The sequence below is a fragment of the Toxotes jaculatrix genome, chromosome 9 (assembly GCF_017976425.1).
Source record: "Toxotes jaculatrix isolate fToxJac2 chromosome 9, fToxJac2.pri, whole genome shotgun sequence".
Taxonomy (NCBI): domain Eukaryota; kingdom Metazoa; phylum Chordata; class Actinopteri; family Toxotidae; genus Toxotes; species Toxotes jaculatrix.
This window is the reverse complement of record NC_054402.1, coordinates 11482456-11508027: the sequence shown is the minus strand read 5'-3', so window position 1 is coordinate 11508027 and position 25572 is coordinate 11482456. Positions and strand designations below refer to the sequence as shown.

General features: G+C 37.0%; 2 protein-coding genes across 11 annotated transcripts in view; one reads left to right on the top strand and one right to left on the bottom strand.

Moving 5' to 3' along the window:
- Window positions 1-11337: 11337 nt before the first annotated feature.
- LOC121187349 overlaps window positions 11338-25572 on the bottom strand; it is a 39847-nt gene continuing 25612 nt past the window's right edge. For 2 of the 7 annotated variants that reach the window (XM_041046554.1, XM_041046553.1), the window contains exons 2-4: window positions 13647-13760; window positions 12221-12263; window positions 11338-12027 (exon numbers count right to left, since the gene is read on the bottom strand). In XM_041046554.1, coding sequence (XP_040902488.1) covers window positions 11828-12027; window positions 12221-12263; window positions 13647-13760 — 357 coding nt within the window. In that variant the 3' untranslated portion in view covers window positions 11338-11827. Of the gene's footprint in view, window positions 12028-12220; window positions 12264-13297; window positions 13520-13646; window positions 13761-14823; window positions 14954-25572 lie in introns of those variants that run through there. The other 5 variants (XM_041046551.1, XM_041046555.1, XM_041046558.1 and 2 more) reach the window with 5 other exon arrangements.
- Window positions 16880-24929, top strand: si:dkey-202l22.6 (interferon-induced very large GTPase 1). Of its 4 annotated transcripts, none has more exons than XM_041046528.1 (4): window positions 16880-16999; window positions 18036-18177; window positions 19351-24379; window positions 24492-24929. In XM_041046528.1, the coding sequence occupies exons 2-4, from the start codon at window positions 18135-18137 to the stop codon at window positions 24622-24624; spliced, it is 5205 nt and encodes a 1734-aa protein (XP_040902462.1). In that variant the 5' UTR covers window positions 16880-16999; window positions 18036-18134; the 3' UTR covers window positions 24625-24929. The 4 variants fall into 4 exon arrangements, with proteins under 4 accessions (XP_040902462.1, XP_040902461.1, XP_040902463.1 ...); XM_041046527.1 differs by having other exon boundaries at window positions 16940-16999; window positions 18039-18177; XM_041046529.1 differs by lacking the exon at window positions 18036-18177 and having other exon boundaries at window positions 16956-16999.

Below are 25572 nucleotides of genomic sequence, written 5' to 3'. Positions count from 1 at the left end.
TTTTGACTTTTTTTGTCCGATTTTGACGCCTTACTATACTATGACGTTTTTTATGACATTTTGAGGTCGAAAAAAAATTTTGACTTTTTTTGTCCGAAAAAAACGCCTTACTATACTATGACGTTTTTTATGACTTTTGGAGGTCGAAAAAAATGTTGACTTTTTTTGTCCGAAAAAAACGCCTTACTATACTATGACGTTTTTTATGACATTTTGAGGTTGAAAAAAATGTTGACTTTTTTTGTCCGATTTTGACGCCTTACTATACTATGACGTTTTTTATGACTTTTGGAGGTCGAAAAAAATTTTGACTTTTTTTGTCCGATTTTGACGCCTTACTATACTATGACGTTTTTATGACTTTTGGAGTTCGCAAAAAATTTTGACTTTTTTTGTCCGATTTTGACGCCTTACTATACTATGACGTTTTTTATGAATTTTGGAGGTCGAAAAAATTTTTGACTTTTTTTGTCCGATTTTGACGCCTTACTATACTATGACGTTTTTTATGACTTTTGGAGTTCGCAAAAAAGTTTGACTGTTTTTGGCCGAAAAAAACGCCTTACTATACTATGACGTTTTTTATGACATTTTGAGGTCGAAAAAATGTTTGACTTTTTTTGTCCGAGTTTGACGCCTTACTATACTATGACCTTTTTTATGACATTTTGAGGTCGAAAAAATTTTTGACTTTTTTTGTCCGAAAAAAACGCCTTACTATACTATGACGTTTTTTATGACATTTTGAGGTTGAAAAAAATGTTGACTTTTTTTGTCCGATTTTGACGCCTTACTATACTATGACGTTTTTTATGACTTTTGGAGGTCGAAAAAAATTTTGACTTTTTTTGTCCGATTTTGACGCCTTACTATACTATGACGTTTTTATGACTTTTGGAGTTCGCAAAAAATTTTGACTTTTTTTGTCCGATTTTGACGCCTTACTATACTATGACGTTTTTTATGAATTTTGGAGGTCGAAAAAATTTTTGACTTTTTTTGTCCGATTTTGACGCCTTACTATACTATGACGTTTTTTATGACTTTTTGAGGTGAAAAAAAATTTTGACTTTTTTTGTCCGATTTTGACGCCTTACTATACTATGACGTTTTTTATGACATTTTGAGGTCGAAAAAATTTTTGACTTTTTTTGTCCGATTTTGACGCCTTACTATACTATGACGTTTTTTATGACTTTTTGAGGTCGAAAAAATTTTTGACTTTTTTTGGCCAAAAAAAACGCCTTACTATACTATGACGTTTTTTATGACATTTTGAGGTCGAAAAAAATTTGGATTTTTTTTGGCCGAAAAAAACGCCTTACTATACTATGACGTTTTTTATGACTTTTGGAGGTCGAAAAAAATTTTGACTTTTTTTGTCCGAAAAAAACGCCTTACTATACTATGACGTTTTTTATGACTTTTGGAGGTCGAAAAAAATGTTGACTTTTTTTGTCCGAAAAAAACGCCTTACTATACTATGACGTTTTTTATGACTTTTGGAGGTCGAAAAAAATGTTGACTTTTTTTGTCCGAAAAAAACGCCTTACTATACTATGACGTTTTTTATGACTTTTGGAGGTCGAAAAAAATGTTGACTTTTTTTGTCCGATTTTGACGCCTTACTATACTATGACGTTTTTTATGACATTTTGGAGGTCGAAAAAATTTTTGACTTTTTTTGTCCGATTTTGACGCCTTACTATACTATGACGTTTTTTATGACTTTTTGAGGTGAAAAAAAATTTTGACTTTTTTTGTCCGATTTTGACGCCTTACTATACTATGACGTTTTTTATGACATTTTGAGGTCGAAAAAATTTTTGACTTTTTTTGTCCGATTTTGACGCCTTACTATACTATGACGTTTTTTATGACTTTTTGAGGTCGAAAAAATTTTTGACTTTTTTTGGCCAAAAAAAACGCCTTACTATACTATGACGTTTTTTATGACATTTTGAGGTCGAAAAAAATTTGGATTTTTTTTGGCCGAAAAAAATGCCTTACTATACTATGACGTTTTTTATGACTTTTGGAGGTCGAAAAAAATTTTGACTTTTTTTGTCCGAAAAAAACGCCTTACTATACTATGACGTTTTTTATGACATTTTGAGGTCGAAAAAAATTTTGACTTTTTTTGTCCGAAAAAAACGCCTTACTATACTATGACGTTTTTTATGACTTTTGGAGGTCGAAAAAAATTTTGACTTTTTTTTGTCCGAAAAAAACGCCTTACTATACTATGACGTTTTTTATGACTTTTGGAGGTTGAAAAAACTTTGGACTTTTTTTGTCCGATTTTGACGCCTTACTATACTATGACGTTTTTTATGACATTTTGAGGTCGAAAAAAATTTTGACTTTTTTTGTCCGAAAAAAACGCCTTACTATACTATGACGTTTTTTATGACTTTTGGAGTTCGCAAAAAAGTTTGACTGTTTTTGGCCGAAAAAAACGCCTTACTATACTATGACGTTTTTTATGAATTTTGGAGGTTGAAAAAAATTTTGACTTTTTTTGTCCGATTTTGACGCCTTACTATACTATGACGTTTTTTATGACATTTTGAGGTCGAAAAAAATTTTGACTTTTTTTGTCCGAAAAAAACGCCTTACTATACTATGACGTTTTTTATGACTTTTGGAGGTCGAAAAAAATGTTGACTTTTTTTGTCCGATTTTGACGCCTTACTATACTATGACGTTTTTTATGACATTTTGAGGTCGAAAAAATTTTTGACTTTTTTTGTCCGATTTTGACGCCTTACTATACTATGACGTTTTTTATGACTTTATGAGGTCGAAAAAATTTTTGACTTTTTTTGTCCGAAAAAAACGCCTTACTATACTATGAAGTTTTTTATGACATTTTGAGGTAGAAAAAAATTTGGAATTTTTTTGGCCGAAAAAAACGCCTTACTATACTATGACGTTTTTTATGACTTTTGGAGGTCGAAAAAAATGTTGACTTTTTTTGGCCGAAAAAAACGCCTTACTATACTATGACGTTTTTTATGACTTTTGGAGGTCGAAAAAAATTTTGACTTTTTTTGTCCGATTTTGACGCCTTACTATACTATGACGTTTTTTATGACATTTTGAGGTCGAAAAAAATTTTGACTTTTTTTGTCCGATTTTGACGCCTTACTATACTATGACGTTTTTTATGACATTTTGAGGTCGAAAAAAATTTTGACTTTTTTTGTCCGAAAAAAACGCCTTACTATACTATGACGTTTTTTATGACTTTTGGAGGTCGAAAAAAATTTTGACTTTTTTTGTCCGATTTTGACGCCTTACTATACTATGACGTTTTTTATGACATTTTGAGGTCGAAAAAAATTTTGACTTTTTTTGTCAGAAAAAAACGCCTTACTATACTATGACGTTTTTTATGACATTTTGAGGTCGAAAAAAATTTTGACTTTTTTTGTCCGAAAAAAACGCCTTACTATACTATGACGTTTTTTATGACTTTTGGAGGTCGAAAAAAATTTTGACTTTTTTTGTCCGATTTTGACGCCTTACTATACTATGTCGTTTTTTATGACTTTTGGAGGTTGAAAAAAATTTTGACTTTTTTTGTCCGATTTTGACGCCTTACTATACTAAGACGTTTTTTATGACATTTTGAGGTCGAAAAAAATTTTGACTTTTTTTGGCCGATTTTGACGCCTTACTATACTATGACGTTTTTTATGACTTTTGGAGGTCTAAAAAATTTTTGACTTTTTTTGTCCGATTTTGACGCCTTACTATACTATGACGTTTTTTATGACATTTTGAGGTCAAAAATTTTTTTGACTTTTTTTGCCCGAAAAAACGCCTTACTATACTATGACGTTTTTTATGACATTTTGAGGTCAAAAAATTTTTTGACTTTTTTTGGCCGATTTTGACGCCTTACTATACTATGGCGTTTTTTATGACATTTTGAGGTCGAAAAAAATTTTGACTTTTTTTGGCCGAAAAAAACGCCTTACTATACTATGACGTTTTTTCTGACATTTTGGAGGTTAAAAAAGAATTTTGACTTTTTTTGGCCGAGAAAAACGCCTTACTATACTATGACGTTTTTATGACATTTTGAGGTCAAAAAAAGTTTTGACTTTTTTTGTCCGATTTTGACGCCTTACTATACTATGACGTTTTTTATGACTTTTGGAGGTCGAAAAAATGTTTGACTTTTTTTGTCCGAGTTTGACGCCTTACTATACTATGACCTTTTTTATGACATTTTGAGGTCGAAAAAATTTTTGACTTTTTTTGTCCGAAAAAAACGCCTTACTATACTATGACGTTTTTTATGACTTTTGGAGGTCGAAAAAATTTTGACTTTTTTTGTCCGATTTTGACGCCTTACTATACTATGGCGTTTTTTATGACTTTTGGAGGTCGAAAAAAAGTTTGACTTTTTTTGTCCGAAAAAAACGCCTTACTATACTATGACGTTTTTTATGAATTTCGGAGGTCGAAAATATTTTTGACTTTTTTTGTCCGATTTTGACGCCTTACTATACTATGACGTTTTTTATGACTTTCGGAGGTCGAAAAAAATTTTGACTTTTTTTGTCCGATTTTGACGCCTTACTATACTATGACGTTTTTTATGAATTTTGGAGGTCGAAAAAATTTTTGACTTTTTTTGTCCGATTTTGACGCCTTACTATACTATGACGTTTTTTATGACTTTTGGAGGTCGAAAAATTTTTTGACTTTTTTTGTCCGATTTTGACGCCTTACTATACTATGACGTTTTTTATGACATTTTGAGGTCGAAAAAAATTTTGACTTTTTTTGTCCGATTTTGACGCCTTACTATACTATGACGTTTTTTATGACTTTTTGAGGTCGAAAAAATGTTTGACTTTTTTTGGCCAAAAAAAACGCCTTACTATACTATGACGTTTTTTATGACTTTTGGAGGTTGAAAAAAATTTTGACTTTTTTTGTCCGAAAAAAACGCCTTACTATACTATGACGTTTTTTATGACATTTTGAGGTAGAAAAAAATTTGGATTTTTTTTGGCCGAAAAAAACGCCTTACTATACTATGACGTTTTTTATGACTTTTGGAGGTCGAAAAAAATTTTGACTTTTTTTGTCCGAAAAAAACGCCTTACTATACTATGACGTTTTTTATGACATTTTGAGGTCGAAAAAAATTTTGACTTTTTTTGTCCGAAAAAAACTCCTTACTATACTATGACGTTTTTTATGACTTTTGGAGGTCGAAAAAAATTTTGACTTTTTTTGTCCGAAAAAAACGCCTTACTATACTATGACGTTTTTTATGACTTTTGGAGGTCGAAAAAAATTTTGACTTTTTTTGTCCGATTTTGACGCCTTACTATACTATGACGTTTTTTATGACATTTTGAGGTCGAAAAAAATTTTGACTTTTTTTGTCCGAAAAAAACGCCTTACTATACTATGACGTTTTTTATGACTTTTGGAGGTCGAAAAAAATGTTGACTTTTTTTGTCCGAAAAAAACGCCTTACTATACTATGACGTTTTTTATGACTTTTGGAGGTCGAAAAAAATGTTGACTTTTTTTGTCCGAAAAAAACGCCTTACTATACTATGACGTTTTTTATGACTTTTGGAGGTCGAAAAAAATTTTGACTTTTTTTGTCCGATTTTGACGCCTTACTATACTATGACGTTTTTTATGACATTTTGAGGTCGAAAAAAATTTTGACTTTTTTTGTCCGATTTTGACGCCTTACTATACTATGACGTTTTTTATGACTTTTGGAGTTCGCAAAAAAGTTTGACTGTTTTTGGCCGAAAAAAACGCCTTACTATACTATGACGTTTTTTATGACTTTTGGAGGTTGAAAAAAATTTTTGACTTTTTTTGTCCGATTTTGACGCCTTACTATACTATGACGTTTTTTATGACATTTTGAGGTCGAAAAAAATTTTTGACTTTTTTTGTCCGAAAAAAACGCCTTACTATACTATGACGTTTTTTATGACTTTTGGAGGTCGAAAAAAATGTTGACTTTTTTTGTCCGAAAAAAACGCCTTACTATACTATGACGTTTTTTATGACATTTTGAGGTCGAAAAAAATTTTGACTTTTTTTGTCCGAAAAAAACGCCTTACTATACTATGACGTTTTTTATGACTTTTGGAGGTCGAAAAAAATTTTGACTTTTTTTGTCCGATTTTGACGCCTTACTATACTATGACGTTTTTATGACTTTTGGAGTTCGCAAAAAAATTTGACTTTTTTTGTCCGATTTTGACGCCTTACTATACTATGACGTTTTTTATGAATTTTGGAGGTCGAAAAAATTTTTGACTTTTTTTGTCCGATTTTGACGCCTTACTATACTATGACGTTTTTTATGACTTTTGGAGGTCGAAAAAAATTTTGACTTTTTTTGTCCGATTTTGACGCCTTACTATACTATGACGTTTTTTATGACATTTTGAGGTCGAAAAAAATTTTGACTTTTTTTGTCCGATTTTGACGCCTTACTATACTATGACGTTTTTTATGACTTTTTGAGGTCGAAAAAATTTTTGACTTTTTTTGGCCAAAAAAAACACCTTACTATACTATGACGTTTTTTATGACTTTTGGAGGTTGAAAAAAATTTTGACTTTTTTTGTCCGAAAAAAACGCCTTACTATACTATGACGTTTTTTATGACATTTTGAGGTAGAAAAAAATTTGGATTTTTTTTGGCCGAAAAAAATGCCTTACTATACTATGACGTTTTTTATGACTTTTGGAGGTCGAAAAAAATTTTGACTTTTTTTGTCCGATTTTGACGCCTTACTATACTATGACGTTTTTTATGACATTTTGAGGTCGAAAAAAATTTTGACTTTTTTTGTCCGAAAAAAACTCCTTACTATACTATGACGTTTTTTATGACTTTTGGAGGTCGAAAAAATTTTTGACTTTTTTTTGGCCGAAAAAAACGCCTTACTATACTATGACGTTTTTTATGACTTTTGGAGGTTGAAAAAAATTTTGACTTTTTTTGTCCGATTTTGACGCCTTACTATACTATGACGTTTTTTATGACATTTTGAGGTCGAAAAAAATTTTGACTTTTTTTGTCCGAAAAAAACGCCTTACTATACTATGACGTTTTTTATGACTTTTGGAGGTCGAAAAAAATGTTGACTTTTTTTGTCCGAAAAAAACGCCTTACTATACTATGACGTTTTTTATGACTTTTGGAGGTCGAAAAAAATGTTGACTTTTTTTGTCCGAAAAAAACGCCTTACTATACTATGACGTTTTTTATGACTTTTGGAGGTCGAAAAAAATTTTGACTTTTTTTGTCCGATTTTGACGCCTTACTATACTATGACGTTTTTTATGACATTTTGAGGTCGAAAAAATTTTTGACTTTTTTTGTCCGATTTTGACGCCTTACTATACTATGACGTTTTTTATGACTTTTGGAGTTCGCAAAAAAGTTTGACTGTTTTTGGCCGAAAAAAACGCCTTACTATACTATGACGTTTTTTATGAATTTTGGAGGTCGAAAAAAATTTTGACTTTTTTTGTCCGATTTTGACGCCTTACTATACTATGACGTTTTTTCTGACATTTTGAGGTCGAAAAAATTTTTGACTTTTTTTGGCCAATTTTGACGCCTTACTATACTATGACGTTTTTTATGACATTTTAAGGTCGAAAAAAATTTTGACTTTTTTTGTCCGATTTTGACGCCTTACTATACTATGACGTTTTTTATGACATTTTGAGGTGAAAAAAAATTTTGACTTTTTTTGTCCGATTTTGACGCCTTACTATACTATGACGTTTTTTATGACATTTTGAGGTCAAAAAAAATTTTGACTTTTTTTGTCGGTTTTTGACGCCTTACTATACTATGAAGTTTTTTATGACTTTTGGAGGTCAAAAAATTTTCGGACTTTTTTTGTCCGATCTTGACGCCTTACTATATTATGACGTTTTTTATGACTTTTGGAGGTCAAAAAATTTTCGGACTTTTTTTTTTCCGATTTTGACGCCTTACTATACTATGACCATTTTTATGACATTTTGAGGCCAATAAAAAATTGCCAAAAACCCCCCCCCCAAAACCCAGCTGAGGGCCAACTGATGCTGTGTCAAAGTACAGCCACCTTACTCTTTTACTCTTCATTCTGTAAGTCTTTTTGTTCCCCAAAAATTTCTAAGTGTTCAACTTTTCTTTTTAAAAGAAAACACAAAGAGGCACATCTTAAGCAATGGAGACCAGTGAAGTTGAATCCAAAGTGCTTTATTCTTCAATACAGAATTCAAAAGTCCGAGCTGTCCCGCGGAGATGACTGAGTTTTTCCATCTGTGCATCACTTTTTATATTGTAAATTGTAGGTGTGTTACAGACAAAGGGGCATATCTGACCACATCCCTTTTTCCCTTTCATTGGTAATTTTTTTTTTCTTCTCATATCTAAAATTTAGCCCTTTCCATCTTATACCAAAAAAGTACAGCACGTGGCCTTTACACATGACCAGTCCAGGTTCAAGGATAAGTCTGGACGTAACTGGCCATGTCCCTTTCTTTGGTTGGTGAGTTTTTACTGGTGTCAAGACTTATGTCAATCTTTTTTTCCTGGAATTTAGCAGGCTTGGTGTCTGCTTATCTCACGTGTACCACAATGGTCCATTTCAACCACACTTCAACCATAATGGAATCTGGGCTTCTTTTGACTGTTTTTTAAAAAAACTTTTAAGGTTACCTTAACAGACTCTGTCTATCATACATCTCCTTTTCAAGGTTATTGAAATTAGCAACAGGCAAAGTGGGAATGAGAGTGCAACATGAGAGCAACATGAGAACAGCACTCTGGCAGCAGCTGCTAGATAAGCAACACTCGTGGAATGCTCATCACAGGAGCATACACAGATGAGTAAAGTGTTGGTGTGTGACAGAGCAGTGTGTGTGTGGGAGTAGAGGGGAGGTGTGTGTGTGTGTGTGTGTGTGTGTGTGTGTGTGTGTGTGTGTGTGTGGAGTGTGTGAGGTGCAGAGGGCAAACAGAGGATCAGGTCTAGGATAAGCAGAACATAAAGGGATTTGCACATATTGAAGAATACATTATACACATTGCACAAATTTGACACATTACGGCCATATGTAGTGATGGTCCTCTGACACATGCGCGGTAGCTCATGAAGCAGTTGTATCGAACTACTGTGCCGAGGTGTGGTTTGGTCACGTGAGTACTGACGTTTGAGGCACTTGAATCAGCCATGCCAAATAACAAGGAGATGTATGATAAACGAATCACCTGATTGGTTTGGTTTGTCATGTGAATCACATGGCAGGATCAAGTGTGTTCAGGGATAGGATAGCTCTATGTAGTGGCGGTCATTTGAATTTTTCTTTGCAGAGTAGGTTGGTTTGTTGCGGTTGTTAGGTGCTTTGAGAGTTAGTAGTGTTGATAGTGTATTTTTGGAGAATCATTGTAGCAATATATATATAATATATAAATTAGATAGATAGATATAGATAGGTATGCAGATATATCTATAAATAACATTAGCTATAGATAAGACAGATAGATTCATTACATATAAATACACACACACACACAGACATATATATATATATACTCCTAAACAGTTACACAAGTACACCCACTGCCCTGTTCTTCAAGCACACCCTCTTTACCCACATACACATAAACCTCTTTACCAACGAAGCCCAAAACATACCATGATATAGTCTGTATTTGCACCAGTACCATGTGAAAATGACATCAGTCTGTATTTGTAGAACACATCTCATGAATGTACTAGCACCATTTCAATGTTTCACAACACAAAATATAAGTGAAGATTATGTAGGGTTACAATCAGCCATGCCAAATAACAAACATGGTTATTATTATTAGTATTAATAATCCACTTGAAACCACATTATCATCTGGTGCAGTCAAACAGAAAAGTACTATTTATCTAGCTCCATGTTAGTCAGACTCGGAGTCAGACGTGTGTTTTGGTTAAGAAAAATCACGTGATTTATGACGTATGAACCACTTTACTGCTTCATTCGGTATCGAAACCCTGTCATTGGTTTAGTTGTCTTGCAACAATGTAGCGTGGGTTCGATTCCCGTCAGAGCTGCGTCAGAGCCCAAACAATCCATGAACCAATAAATGACACATCTTGTTTGCACTTCATTTTATTGACCACTAGATGTCCTACTCGAGCACTGTGTCACTGAAGCCTCCGGTAATTAACCATTTTTTTGAATCAGGTGTTGAAGCTTCAACAAAGCCTCGATCAGCCATCACTAACTGTAGCCCCTGTCAACTGCCGGAGGTAGCCGGAGGCCTCTGGATGTAGCCGCAGAGCCCAGCCGATGCTTTAGCAAAGAGCTAACTGCCAGTGCCTGTCTATGGAGCTCAACGTAACCACGCCCTAATTTATGTAACAATTTTAAACTGGAGCCAGCCCCCAGCGGCAGCCGAGGAACTGCAGCTTTTTGAACGTGGAATTAATCCTCACTGTTGAAACCTACAAATCCCCCCTTGCTTATTACACATCCATTGGAAGGTAATGTGATATCTGACTGGCTTAAGGCTGAAAACAGTAGAATATAACAGCCACAGTGATGGCTCATGGCGCAATACAAGGAACAATCATTTGAAGAACAGACAAAAGGTCAAAGTCTGGTAAATTGTGGTAGAGAACTGAAAGTAATAGGCGAATGTACTGTCCAGTGTTGGATCTGCTGCTGCTGCACTCATCCCTTCTGTTCTTCTGTAGTAAACTAGAAGCTAGCTAACAACAGGAAATGAAACATTTTGCATGGACTTTTCTCCTCTGCTGATCTCGCAGTGATTTTGGCAAATTTGTATTGAAAAAAACACCACTCTGGGTTAAAATGCATTGTAACGCGCGTTACTGACATTTGTACTGAGTAAAATATTACCAACTTCTTTTTTGTAATGCCTTACATTACCGCGTTACAGCAAAAAGCAATGCATTACAGTAATTAATTACGTTTGTAACGTGTTCGTCCCAACACTGGAAATCAAAGGGCTATCTCAAAACCTCACAGTAAAATTAAACTATCTGCATGTGATACCACAAGAGGTGAGTAAGAAAATCCTTTTTTTTTTTACTTGGATTTTAATCTCATGTCAAACCACTGAATTCTGCACACAACATAAACAGTTCACCCTCAGTGCCTTAAAAATATAAATATTAATGCATTCTAATGCAAAAAAAAATCTGCATGCGGACTTTGCATTAAGGGTGAACCACATTTTCAGGTGGTTCATCCTTAATGTGATACAGAACCTGATCAAAACACTAGAGGGCAACATGCTGCAGTGAAACACAATACAGGCTGACAGAGGAGTTTATTGAAATAGGTTTGTCGAAATTTAACATGTTTGTTTTTGAAAGATCCACAATATAGATAAATTATTAGATTTTTTTTTCCATAGTTATATCCTCAAAACATTGGTCATATATAATTTACAGCATACTCACAGTCGCTCACACGCTCACAGCGCATTAAAACTGACATTCATTCAGATGTAGAATATATTCACATTTATTTTTCACACAGAATTTTAAATTGGGTTTTACAAGCAGCTGCTTGAGATGTACGCTATTACTGTATATTATTGTTTATACTGTGTTGCTAAGCCTGGAGTTCTACTGAGTGTTTATCATACAGTTTGAATGTATGTACATTTGCATATGTGTGCACATACGCATTTGTGTATGTCATCACAGAGTTCATCCTTCCTTTGGTAAATTGACATACGTCCCACCTGCTTCCTGTTGTCTCTCTGGCACCTGTCCCACCCTCCCTCTTTGTCCATCTACTTGCCGTTCTTCTGTTTCTTCTGTTGGAACTTCCTGAAATGGGTCTGGATGGTAGAAGCGGCCTTCTCAACTTCAACGGGGCTCAGTGGAGGAACAGCAGGAATGGTGCACGTCCCATTGCTGGCATTGGAGTCTGAGCACGACAGGACACAGGGGATAGCCAGAGAGGTAGAGGCAATAGCCATGGAGACATAGTCTGTAGCAATGATTGAGTTCAAACACATGGTTTATGTATTAGCCTTGATTCAAGCGGGCTATTTTTCTGATTAAAGTTTGAGTCCTTTGGATTTGACACTTAAATGGAATCAAACCCTAGCGTTAACTTTAAGATGAAAATTATTGTGGCAGAAAAATAGCCTGCATTTAAGTGGATTAACAGTATTACTTACTCTTTCTATACACGCCTATGCTGTTCCTCCTCAGGCCATCAAACTGCAAATGAAACATGTGCGTTAGGAGACACGTTCAAACTGATACACACAGTGACGCACAGAGGGAAAAAAAAAAGAATCAGTGAAGTATCAGTGGTGAGGGCTGTACACAGGATGCATCAGATACTGGTAAGGTATGATAATTATCAGGGCCTCAATCTTATCTGGAAGTTAGCAGAAACATTTTTCACATACCACCAACAGTGCGAAAATTACACACATACAGATAGTCACACACAGGTGCTTTTGTAGAATTCTTCGACTCAACTGCACAAAATGTGCTGCGCTTAAGGAATGAGCGTGTAATGTGCTGAACATGTGTGTGTCCTTTCTATCTACAGTTAGAATAATGACCTCAAACACAAATCCCCTTGATTGGGATTACAGCTCAAGCAGAGCGGCGGCAGGGAAGCTACAAGCAGAGGACTGGACCAGCTTAGCCTGCTTACACGTTAGTTTGGCTGTGTGCCTGCGTTCAGTCCCACAGACTAGCTCCACGACCTCCTCAGTGAGGTCTATTCTCTCTATCACCTGTTATTAGAAAAGTTAAGATGAATTTAAACCAGTGGCCAGTCTAAGACACACAACATCTTTCTCCATATCTGCCTTTATCTATTTTCTTTCCTCCCTCTTTACGTCATGGATGTTCTGTTTTTTTATGAAAGCTGTTCTCAGCTCTCGCTATGTGTCGCTTTGGTTAACCACCAAAATTCTTCCTTCTGCTGTGTCTCTCTGTTTGTCTGTTTATTTGCCAAAAATGTCTAGTTCAAAGGAAACCTACGAACTACACTGTTTATGTGTAGGACAGCAGAGGGGTGTATTTTGGACTAGATTAAATGCTGTTTAATTTTTTTTTTTTTAACAGAGTCTGATGTGAAAATCAGCTTTATTATATTTCATTATTTGGCTGGTGCTGTATGAGTTCAGAGGCACTGAAAGTCATCTCTGTCTTGTAAATCCTAAATCTTTCCGTTGCAGACCTCCTTTGAGACACCATAAGCAAGCATAGAACACGTGACCAGCTTATCTACTCACATGCTGAGTCAAGCTTGACTGCTGAACTTTCCACATGCTCTGTCTCATCATTAGACAAAAGAAGATAAGCAAAGGTAATTTATTAGTAAAAATCACAGCTACCCCCGTAGGGTAAATCCAAAGAAAAAAGTCAAGTACCGTCAAAGTTCCTGTGAAAAATGTAACCCTGAGAAGACCCCAGTGGAGCTAGTCAGTGTCTAGAAGACAGGATGTGATTACAACTAATGACTCAGACATGTGCTGAATGAATGCGCATTGTATTAGTTGTGAGGAATCAGTTGCATTTGTGCATCAACATGGGGACGTGTGACAACAGCTATACTGACGTACAGATCTCATCACAACTAACCTCATCTGCTTTGCTGCTCCTCCGACTGAGTGACACTGAGTGAACCTGCCAAGGCAAAGGCTGGGACACCATGTAAGGTAAAGGGTCCTGTTGCCGTGCAAACCGTACCCCTATCTGAAAGAGGGAAGGAGAATGTGATTCAAATGGTGAAACACAAGCAACCGTGATGTGAATTCCTTTTTTTTCTTTGACTTCTTCTTCCTCTCTCCCATCTGTCAGGTTTACTTATATAATAGATAAGAAATAGATACAAACATTACACTTTTAGCACATGTTGGCCTGCTGGGGAGTTTCTGTTCGTAAGAAACATTTCAGTGCTGAACTAGTGGTGAATAACTGTGAATAACAACGTGAGCATTAGATATTAAGCTGAGAGGAATAAGAGAAAGGAATGCTGAAAGATAGAAGTTTAGTTTAACATGACATTAATTATATTGGGATGCTGTCGATATATAAACCTGGTTTATATTTGATTCTGACAACCTGTTTTAACATCACCCTAATCACATTTGGCTCTGTCCATATAAACTTGATTTGTATTTGACACTGACAGCCTATTGGGTGAGGAAACCACAATGTTAAGGTTGCAGCAAAAATACAACTTTACGACTAGTGTATTTCTTCCAATTTGAAAACATTCCTTATAATAATTAGAATGTTTTAATATTAGCAGAAATTTTAAAGTAAACAGACTAGTTAACAGTTAATAGACTACTTCTTTATTTTTAAAAAAAGCAGTCTGAAAACATAAATCACTCATTTGTCATAAAACATAGTAAGTACAACTCACAGATCTCAATGCTGTATGTTGAATTTTTAGATTAAGATCCATACATCATTTCTGAGAATCTGATGAAGATGTTGAAAAACGCCTTAAAATCTCGCAATTATAAGTAAAAGGATAAAACATCCCTGCATATGCCCCTTTAACCTGATCTGCACTAAACTTTGGCAGGTTCTTTCCTGGCTCATGCCCCATTCCACCCCCAAGTTTGGTGCTAATTCATACAGTACTTTTTGTGTAATTCTGCTGACAAATTAACTAACAGACACAGGTGAAAACATAACCTCCTTGGCGGAGATAATAAATGTTAAATCCAAGTTGCCAAAAAAATAATCAATACAATTCTTATTTCTACTCTTATTTCAGTTTGATCTATCCATATAATAATCTTACCGATTCTACGACTCTGACCATCATGTACATGGCTGTTAGCATGGTGATCAACATCTTGACCACTGTTCCTTTAGTGTCTCTATTAATCCTTAATATTCTCTTCGTTTTTCGATTGCTCTCCTCAGTCCTGCTGAAGGAAAGATAAGCGCACACAGGAACAGCAATCAGGAATGCAACAAAAGTGCTGCTCGGGGGAAGGACATCTGAACACACAGTGTTGAGTCTGTCCACTCACATGGGTTTCTCAGGTACACACAACACACAAACATGCATACGCACACGCACACACATACACACAACTTCATTCTCAGTCTGTGACACACAAGGGTAAGACTGCTAAAGAGCTTTGCAGGACAGAAATAGAGAAGCAGTAATCTTTTCCTCGGCACAACACTTATCCCCCAGGTGTGCTTCCACCTCTCCAGCAGTCGAAGCAGATCAGGTTTTATTCAGACGTGTGGGATTAAAAAAAGAGACTAAACCTTATTGATAATTTGCTTTGCACATCATTTTATTCTCCTTCTAGTACAAATGTCTTGCCTCCATATGAATCAGGGAGAATGTCCTGAACTGTCAAGACTCGTCTCTCCTGCCTGCTCCCCTGGACCCGCCATCCCTCCATCCATCTTCTGCAACTCTCTATCCGCCCACTAGATGTCCTTGGACATTCTTCCTGTCTAAACACCCACCTGCTCACCTGTTTACAGTCACCTGAGCTTCCCACTTATTCACACCCCTGTTCCCAGTTTCCTCATCACCCCAGCCAATATTACAACCTGGCACTGCCTCCAGCTCATATGTGCCTAATGCTTATGTGTAGTAACCTGCTGTCTGTGCTGCCTGTCTGCATACCTGCCTACCTACCTGCTTGTCCACCCATTCCTTTATAAGTTTGGTTTTCGTCAGTTTATTTATTTAAAGTAACTTCTCTACACCTGCCTGCTTCGTGTTTGAATTTGGGTCCTCCCTGTCTGTGCTACTACTGTCAGTAGATCATTTATAAGTTATTATAAATTGATTTTGGTGCAAACATTGGTCTTGCTAATGGTTTTCAGCTTTAGAAATAATTTATTAAAAATTATTAAAACTGTTAGATACAATTTTTTTTATAAATTGTCCCTTATTAGAAAATACCACCATACAAATCTAGGCAAGTGTAGAGTAGAAAGAGTCCAGATGGCTGCTTTCTTCTGATAAGAATCAAGTCAAGATTAAGATGGCTGAAGAGCATTTTGTCTGAATAAGAAGGGGAGAATGGTGAAAGAGAGAGAGAAGGATTGCATCAGGTTTCAATCCACCTGCATTTACAAAGTGAAAACCAGCATTTACAGTTAAATCTAGTCTCTCTTAACCCCAAATACAAATAAGGACATACGTTTGGGGAAAATTGTGAAAAGTTTTCTGCGTTTGTAATTACTGTATGCACCTGATTTATATATTTGTGTTTAATGGTTGCAAATCAAACTTCTTTTGAGATAATACAGGGGAAATTGAAGTACAGAATATTGTCTCAAGTAGTACTCTCATTCACTTGAATTTCTCTCTCTGGAACAATTGTCCCCTCTTATCCTGACAGCCATCTGAACCTGCTCTAAATTAATGAAACAAGCCCAGAATCATATTAGTTTAAATGACCAAAGGAAAATAGTTATGTCACAAGGGTTTTGAGGATATAGAACTCCAAGGAGAAAAGGCTTTCTATGAATAAAACGGAGAATCAGCATGCCAGCTATCTGTAGTAATCAGACAGACCTATATCTGAGAGATCACACGAAGGGTTTGCGTGCGTCACTGTCTGGAGCCTTGTAGACCAATGATAATCCTTTGGACAGGTGCCTGTGAATGCATTTCACCAATATATTGTACTGTGAGTAGCTGGCACTGCTTGCTGTTATCAAGCTTCAGTATTGAGCCTGTCATCTAAAGAATTTTTACATAATCACTAATGTCATTTGTTTATTCTTGCCTACGTGTTTCCTGATGTCTGCTGTGAGTCTTAGTGAATGTGACTGATGTTCATTTCGCAATTATGGGATCAGATAGAAGTGCAGGAATGTGCCTTATGACTGGACAGACAGGTATAAGAGCTACCCTGACAGACACAGAGACAAAGCCACCTGGTTACAAGTGCAAAGGATATTCATTTTTTAACAAGCTACCGTATGAGAAGAAATAGGTAAGAACATTATGATTTTAGGCAAAAATAAAAATTCTAAAGAACATAGGCACTATCACAAGGATAATGAAATATTTACATTGATTGCATTAATGTTTTTGTCTTTTACATTGATAGAATGTTTTTGTCATTTTTGAGAGATTATACATGAAACAACTTACTTATTTTATGAGGAGAAATTATCTTTGTGCAGAAAGGTCGTTGCACATCAAACATGGGTTGAGGATAGCACATTCAATAAAGCAGGGTATCCAAGAGTATCAAGATTACAGCTCTTGAAATTTATAGGACTGAACAGGCAATGTTCTACTTTTTTGTCTTAGTTTTCCTGGAAAGCAAAAGAGTTACAAAGAAGGAATAACTGAGGAAGTCAGGACAGTAACACCTGACAAGTTCCTGACTCAGAATAAACCAGAATTACGCACAATAGAGTAAAATAGTCAAAAGCTACTTAATCAGACTGCTTGATACTATGTTGATTAAGAAGTGTATAAGAAATGGTTCCTATCTTAGAATTTGGATACTAAACACTTTCTTAATGAATCACCCAATAAAATTAAGAAACCAGGTATAGCTTAATTTTTTGACTGTTTCCAAAAAGGTAAACTGATCTATTATTTCAAAAAAAGCAAAATATTACAGAGAAGATCAAAAAATATAGACTATAAATAGAATATAGATATATAGAGTAGAATATAGAGAATATAAATGTGTGCAGCATTTTCCTCTTTCCTCTCCCATTAATCATCTCACGACCCTTCCAAAACTGATGAGTTTTGTAGTGAGCTCTACTAAATAACACATTAACTTCTTCCTTTCACCAACCTTAATTCAGTGAAGCATTTCAAGAAAAGAAATATTTAGACAAACCAGCCTCCTCTGTACTTCCCATAATGAAGAGTCTCTTGAGACATATTCTAATTTATTAGTATTTGCAAATGCATGTGGTGTTGGTGGTTTTAGGCCAAAGAAACTTGCAGGCACTTTTGACTGTGTAGTGCTGCCTTTTGGATGCCACTAATGTTTATATTACTAGCAGGGTTCCAGTCAACACTCCACACCATTAGTGATGTGGCTGGACAGAGAAGAAAAACTCATTTAATACGGAGACAAGAGACACTCAACTGGATTTATCATGTCGGTTAAGCTTCCAAAGAGGCTGAGCAGCAAGAAGAAAAGTATGTTGTTTTTTTGTTTTTTGCTGAATATGCATTAATAATGATATTTTAATATTTTGAAAATTAGTGAAGGAGTACTGTTTTTCTAAACACTTCTCTTAGTGACCAACGATCTCAAAAGATTTCCTCGTGTACTTGAAATTAATAGATAAGATTAATTGATAAAAATGCATACCAAGTTGGAATGTCAACAAGCAGGGATCAATGGCAAAAAAATGACTCTCTTATTCTTAAGATGTGGCAGTAGAGTACCATCTGAAGACCTCAAACATCTCAACAATCCAAGATAAAATGATGTGAGGACTTTGCTGTAATATCTCTAAATGTGTGTTTTTGTTTCCCCCAGATCTCAGCTAATCCAAATATAAGTTTAAATTGTACCAGTCTGAATGGTTTGGCTAATAATGCTAAATATGTGCACAACAACCATGATACCAAATCATTTGGTAATGTGTCATTTGGCTTGGCTGGTATGGTCATACCATTAAGGAAGGCAGAAATTAATTTGGGCTGAACACTACAGAGGCCTCCTGTGACTGCTCTGGCTTTGAAAACAAAATGAGATAAAACCTGCAGGCCAGAAGGGATGTACTTGGATAAAAGCATAGTGTTACTATGTTTTAATGTGTAAACTAACTAATGATAATTGGATTGGTAGTGTAAATTCTGGTGTTAATGGCGCCACAGTATGGTCTGCTAAAGGGAAACACTGATATTTGTTTGTAGGTGTAGCTCAGACCCTGAGCCTTTTCTATTAATAAAAGGTTAGCTGATAACGCCCTCTGTGACAATTTATATATAACAATAACAATTTAAAAAATTTCTTCTTCTTTAAAAAGCAAAGCCTGTTGTTACTGTTATTAAAATTAGTTTGATACAACCGCTGAAAACTTCCTAGAGCGTAATTGAAGGATTGATAAGAACTCAGTAAAAGTTCATATTTTAAAAAAATTTGTTTTTTTTTATTATTTGTTTGTATTCAGAATTCACATCAGGACCAGGTATAACCATAACATTTGTACTACTTCAAACCAAAGAAATTGTTTTCTTTTTCTCCTGATCATTTAAAATTTAATGTTACACTTAACTGGATAAAACTACTGTATGTTAACACATAAGATTAAAACATTTAGTGATTACATAGCCTAAATTAATACATTGTTTTCAAACCAGAACCTCCAAAGGACAATGCCCAGACAGAGGTTCTACGAAAACTGGGCCTGGAGGCCTTCAGGACCGCACCACTGGACCCAGCATCTATGCTGGACATCAGCACTTGGACTCTGGAGAACCAAGCTCCTTTAGAGACCAAAGACCTGCCAAATGCTTTCCTCCAACGCCTTTGGCTGCTTAGCCCAGACGCCCGGAGCCCTTGCTACAATCCTCCAAGCGATGTTCTGACCAATGCCAACAAACCACCCGATGAAATGATCAGTGGTCTTGGAGGAGAAAGCCAGTATGCCATCAACCCTCTTGATCTAGTTACAGCAGTCTTTATGTCTTCCAACACCTTCCTTCAGCAGGAGATGACTGTGCGCATGGTGCAATGCCAGTTTGCTGTGCCCCTGGTCCTGCCAAACATTGAACCAGAGGAACCAAGTCACTTCCTTCTTTGGCCTTTGAGAGGCGTTGTGAGCCAGTGGATGTCTCACTTTCTGGATGAAAACAGGAAGGTCCAAGAGGGGGATTTGGCAAGTACACAAATGCCAATGGTTTCTTGTGTGAAGCTCGGTCACTGCTGTGTCTCCAAGTCACAGGTGCTCAACCACATTCTACGTGGACTCAAATCTTGCAATGAAACATTTCTCCACAGGGGAATGGATGGAGGACAGCTGCCACGGAAACTCTCCAATGGCCTGGTAGAGATTGGATGGTATCTACCTGGAGACACTGCCAGAGAAAATTTAGATGTCCCTGTGGTCATCTCTAACCTACGTGGTGATGCCAGCACACATGAAAAATGCCTCAGTCTTCTATGTAAAGCTTCTTCGGCAGTGATTGTTTTCTGTGGGAATCTTAGGGAGAAAGACAGACAACTTCTTAAGTCCTGCAAAGATATGGCAAGCAAGCTCATACTGATTGACATTTCAGATGCTGAGAAAAATGAGAACAGTGTTGTGGGATTTGTTTGTCCAAACCTTCAAGAAGATATAGGGTTACCTGAAGGGTCAGTGCTGCAGGGTAGAGCTTTGAGTGAGGAGGAACTGGCTAAAAGGCTGTTTGACACCCTGAAAGATCTGTTACCAGATAAACTGAAACCTGTTACATTGGAGGCAGCATCAAAATTAGCAGTGGAGCTAGGCCTTAATATGGATGAAGGGACAGTCTGTCAAAAGGCAATGGCCACAGTGGAGGAAATATTGAAAGGTTTAGAAAAGGGATGTGCTCAATTTAAGGAGAAACAGCTTCCTCTGCAGGGGTCTTTGTGGTGCAAACTGGCTGAAATAGAAAAGGAGGAGAGCAAACAGAAAAAAGATGGGAAAGAAATCGACCCCCAACTGCAAAAAGAAAAGAAAGACATCTTGGTCGAGTTGGGAAGCTACAAAATGACCCCAGCGATGAAGATTTTCACAGATGCACTCTCCACAACAGATAAAGTGGAGAGGACTTATTTTCTAAGTTGGATTAAACGGAAGCTTAAGATGATGCAAACCAAAAAACAAAACAGTCCACATGATATATTCAGAGAAGAGAAAGATGGAATGCCAGAACATTCTGATGATCTCGAAAATCGAGCCAGTAGCTACCTGGAGGACAGTGATAGTTTCTGCACAGATTCAACATTTGAAGAAGAAGAAACTGAAGAGCAGCCTGTAAATTCTGAACTGCAAGTTTCTGACCAACAGCTTACCATTGAGCAAGAGTTGGAGCATATTATGCACAAGTCTACAGATGAAGGCAAGGAACCACAGTCAGATCAAAACAATCTTGAGCCTACACACGATCCAGTCGTGGAGCAAGAGCTATATATGATGCCAAATGAGAAGGAGAATCAAGGCAATGTAGTAACTGAAAAAAAAGTCAGTTTTGAAGACCAAATGTCAGACCCAGTCTTTGAGAACCAAAACTGTCATTTGGAGTTTGGAGAAAATGGAACCTTGAGCTGCGAAGGGACAAAGCAAGATGAACCAGAACTGACTACAGCAATCTCAGAATCAATTCTTTCTGCTAAACAACAAATGTACCCAGATGTGTCCTCTGAACCTCAGGTAGCCTGGTGTTCACAGCCTTTTGAGCCTGATCCATCTTCATTGGGGCTTGAGCACTTTTTGCGTGAGATGGGCCTAATTTTTGAGCTGACACAAATCAACCCCGGCAGTGGAAACCACAGTGTGTTGCGTCTTCCCAGCCTAGCTGCAGACCTGCTTCTCTATGGGATTCCACTTGAACTAATGGATGGAGATGCCTCAAACATTCCCATCCGGTGGCTGGGCTGTGTCTTTGCAGAGCTCAAACGCCGCCTACCTCAAGAACAATGCAGGACCCGAGTACTGACAAACCTTGGAGTACATCATGCACAGAATGCTGAGGTGCTTTCAGCTTTATTTGGAGTAAAATTCCCTGAAGGAAGGAAAAGATCCACCAGAGGGGTGTACATGGTTCCCCTCTGTCCCCCTGACACGCTTAGAAAGGACTTGGAGTGTGATTTTCTGTTGTTAATTGATGTAGAAGGTCTCTGCTCAATCTCTCAGGACAACAAAATGAATACCCAAATCCACGACATTGAGATGGCCACTGTTGCAACAGGATTGAGTGATGTTTTAATGCAAAATATCTCTTCATGTCCAAGTTCTGAGTTTGAAACAGACTTCAATGTCATAGTCAATGCTCTTCTACGAGTCAAAGAATGTGGCTCCATGCCCAATTGCCAACTTCTCATCCAGGATGAAGGAATAAACAGCTTATTAAAAGCCTCACAATTAAGACGTGTTTCTGGGATGCTTCAGACTGAGACTGGGGACAGAGGAACTAACAATGCTGAGAAGCAATATACAAAGACCACAAGCTGTATCACCTGCATCAAAGGGCCTTGGTCCAATATGTCTGTCTCTGAACCAGTTGATACACAGTATAGTACGGCTGTGCTAAAGCTTAAGAAAACCCTGTTTGAGGCATTGAAGAAATGTGCAGCTAAGTCAGAAGCCACAGGACTGTCAGAATTTATGATCCGTTTGCATGCTGTTTGGGATGCAGTGAAAGCAGAATCATTCTCCATTGGTCTGCAAAATACTGACATAGCTTTAGCATTCTCTTTATTGTGCACAGAGCTTTCCCAGTGGGAGGATAGCTTACTGGAGCACATTGAAAACTGGCTTGTGGGTGCAACACAGAAAATCTTCACCACAAACGCAAAGGCTTTAGACGCTGCAACCCAAAACAACCTTTTGAGTGAGATGAAGGATGAAGCCAGAGAGGAGGTCAAAACAGAGATGGACAAACTCAGGTCAAAAGTAGAGGCGTATTTAATGAAAGATGACCTTTTCAAAGTGAGCACTGAAACATTCAAGACAATCCTAATGAGTTATATGGGTGACCTCCAGGAGCGAGTAACTGAAGAGATAATACAAAGGCTGGAGACAGTCAACGAGAGCTATTGTTCCTCCATACAGCTGAAAAACTTTGAGATCTTACTGGAAAAAGAACAAGAGTCCAAGCTACATGCACTGGTAGAGAAAAGCAAGTCAAACAAAGTTCTCCTTCAAGATGCAGAACTGGAAGAGGAGTTTGAGAGTGTGTGGAGTAAGATGTTGTCTAACTTTGACTTCAGGCCTTCAGAGACAGATGATATTACTGTAAGAGTGAGAGAAATTCTGAGACAGAATCTCATCAGCCGTGGTCTCCAGAAACACACGAAAAAAACTGAAGCCGTCGGCCAAAACCAAACATCTACCTTCCAAGTTTATGATGAACACTTTGGATACCGCAGCAGATTAAAGCACATGTTTGAGGACAACAACAGACTACAGAGATTAGCAGCTCAACAGATAGCATGCCGTGTGATAGAAGAATACAAACACTTTATGGAAGATAAAACTAGCTTACCAGCAGATTTCTCTGACAGCTACATAACAGAACTGTTAGAAAATGTCGAAAAAGCTTTGAAGGAAAAATCTATGGAAATCAGATCAGCTTTTGAAGTGGATCTGAAAGTGTATCTCTGTAGCTCTGCATGCCAAGACTTCCAAAAAATTCATGACCGCTATGCCAAGGACAGGGAACTTTTGGCATGTATCACTGAGACCAAGAGTAAGTACATGGCAGAGTTCATTTACCAGTTCAGGAAGAGAGACCAATGTCAAAGGGTGGCCCAAGCATTCACCTCTATGGTCATCAAACCTACAGTGTTGGACTATATCTACAGACCACTAGGGATGCATATTGTGGAGGAGATCCAAGCTAAAGAACAGCAGTATCAGTCCCCAAGTGCCTTCAACCAAAACTTGATGGAAGAGCTGATAAGGGAAGACTGCTTTGAAAGCTTCCTGGAATATTTGCAATGCTATGACAGCTTCAGATTGAGGAAGATCCAGGAGACAGTAGTGGGTCACCTCTCTGAATCAACCAACTTGGATAAATGGAGGCAACAGAGACTTGGAGAAATTGTAGGAAAGATTGCAGCAGCAGTGAGCGAAACAGCAGAAGGTACTAATGGAGTGTTGAGTGATACAAAGCCTCTGCTGGAGAGAGTGTGCCTCACTTTAGAGAGAGATGGAGTTGTGGATGTCACCAGGGCCCCTCTGGATGGACCTCTCTTCAGTATCACCACAGAATGGGATCGTTTTGTTACATGTTTAATGGAGTTACTGGCTGCAGTGCGGCTGGACCTTGCCCAGGAGTTCTCCCAAAATGTGGATATCACCCAACTTCTTAATTGCCTTCCAGTTCAACCCCAACAATCACTCTTCAACAGAGTGAGGGGCTGTGACAAGCAATGTCCTCTCTGCAGAGCCCCCTGTGAGGTGCAGGAAATGGGGCATGAGGCTCACAGGGCTCTGCTCCACAGGCCCAAAGGCATGATGCCTTATGACCCATGTTCTGTGTTCTGTATCAGTTGCCATGAAGGCATGATGCAGGGTAGCCCAGAACAGAATACAGACACACAAAATACATCTGTGGCATGCATGGATGTCCATTCCCTCCACCCAGGCTGGAACATCTCTCATGAGGACCCAAACAGCCAGACCCCCAGTGCTTACTGGAGGTACTGTGTGATTTATTCAAAATATAATCACTTAGATATGTAATCATTTATTTAGAATATAGTCATGCCAAATAGCAGTACTAAAACAAGCAAAATATTCTTTAATTTTCAGGTATGTCTTGGTGAGGTTCAATGACAAATTTGCAAAGGAATATGAGGAGAAGCCAGCAGAGATTCCTGAAGAGTGGAAGAAGATCACTGAAGAGGAGGCCTTAGGCAGTCTGAAGGAAGCCGTCCTCACTTGACAGAGCTGAGATAAGGTTGCCCTGTGTGCTGTCTTTATCATAATATACATGACATTTTATTGATCAACTTCGCGTTTGATCTTGGTTTAGAAGTCTTGCAATTACCAGTGATGTTGATAATCACAATGATGGACAGAAAATTAATCATATGAACCATTCTTTCAAAAGACTGATGATAACTGACTTTTTGTGTAATTTCCCTTTTCTTTTTAGTGTTTCCATAATATGACAGTGTCCTTTCTGTAAAAAAAATCTTTTAAAATATATTGTAAACACAAATGCCTTATTACCTCACTCAACTGCTTCCTGATCAGACAAACAAAATGAAGAAAACTATGGTATTAAAATAGAAATGGTTAACCTTGAAACATAGATTATAGAAACAATAAGTGATAGTATTAAAATGACGAACAGAAAGCTACTTAGCAACATTTTCACTCCTTCTTTGCTGCATTTGTCCCACTTGCTAAAATTAGTCCCACATTTTATACCACAGCAGATTGTAATAGGATTTAGGTGTTCTGCAGATTATCCTTTCAAATATTATATATTATATATTATGTATTGAAAATCTATCTTTCTTGCCAACAAAGCTTAGATCATTATAGCATTACAGGATAAAGCATGGACTCCAAAAGTGCACAACATGGAATCATGTGCATCCCACAGATTCTCGGAGAGTTTATTGCCTCAATATCACCATCTAGCTTTCTTGAATTGTTTCCTCTTGTGTAACGGTAGCATGCAAAATTTTACAAGATATGTCTCTGCAACACTTCACATCAACACACTTGCCATGATGAAGGTTACACATTATATCTGTTGTTCTATGAGCACAGACAGGTTCCTGTAATGTGCTCCATGAACATGACTGTTCTCTACAGTGGAACTGTGCACTAAAGTTTGCATGTCCCTCTTTGGCCAATTAGGACGAACTTGTGGTTCCAG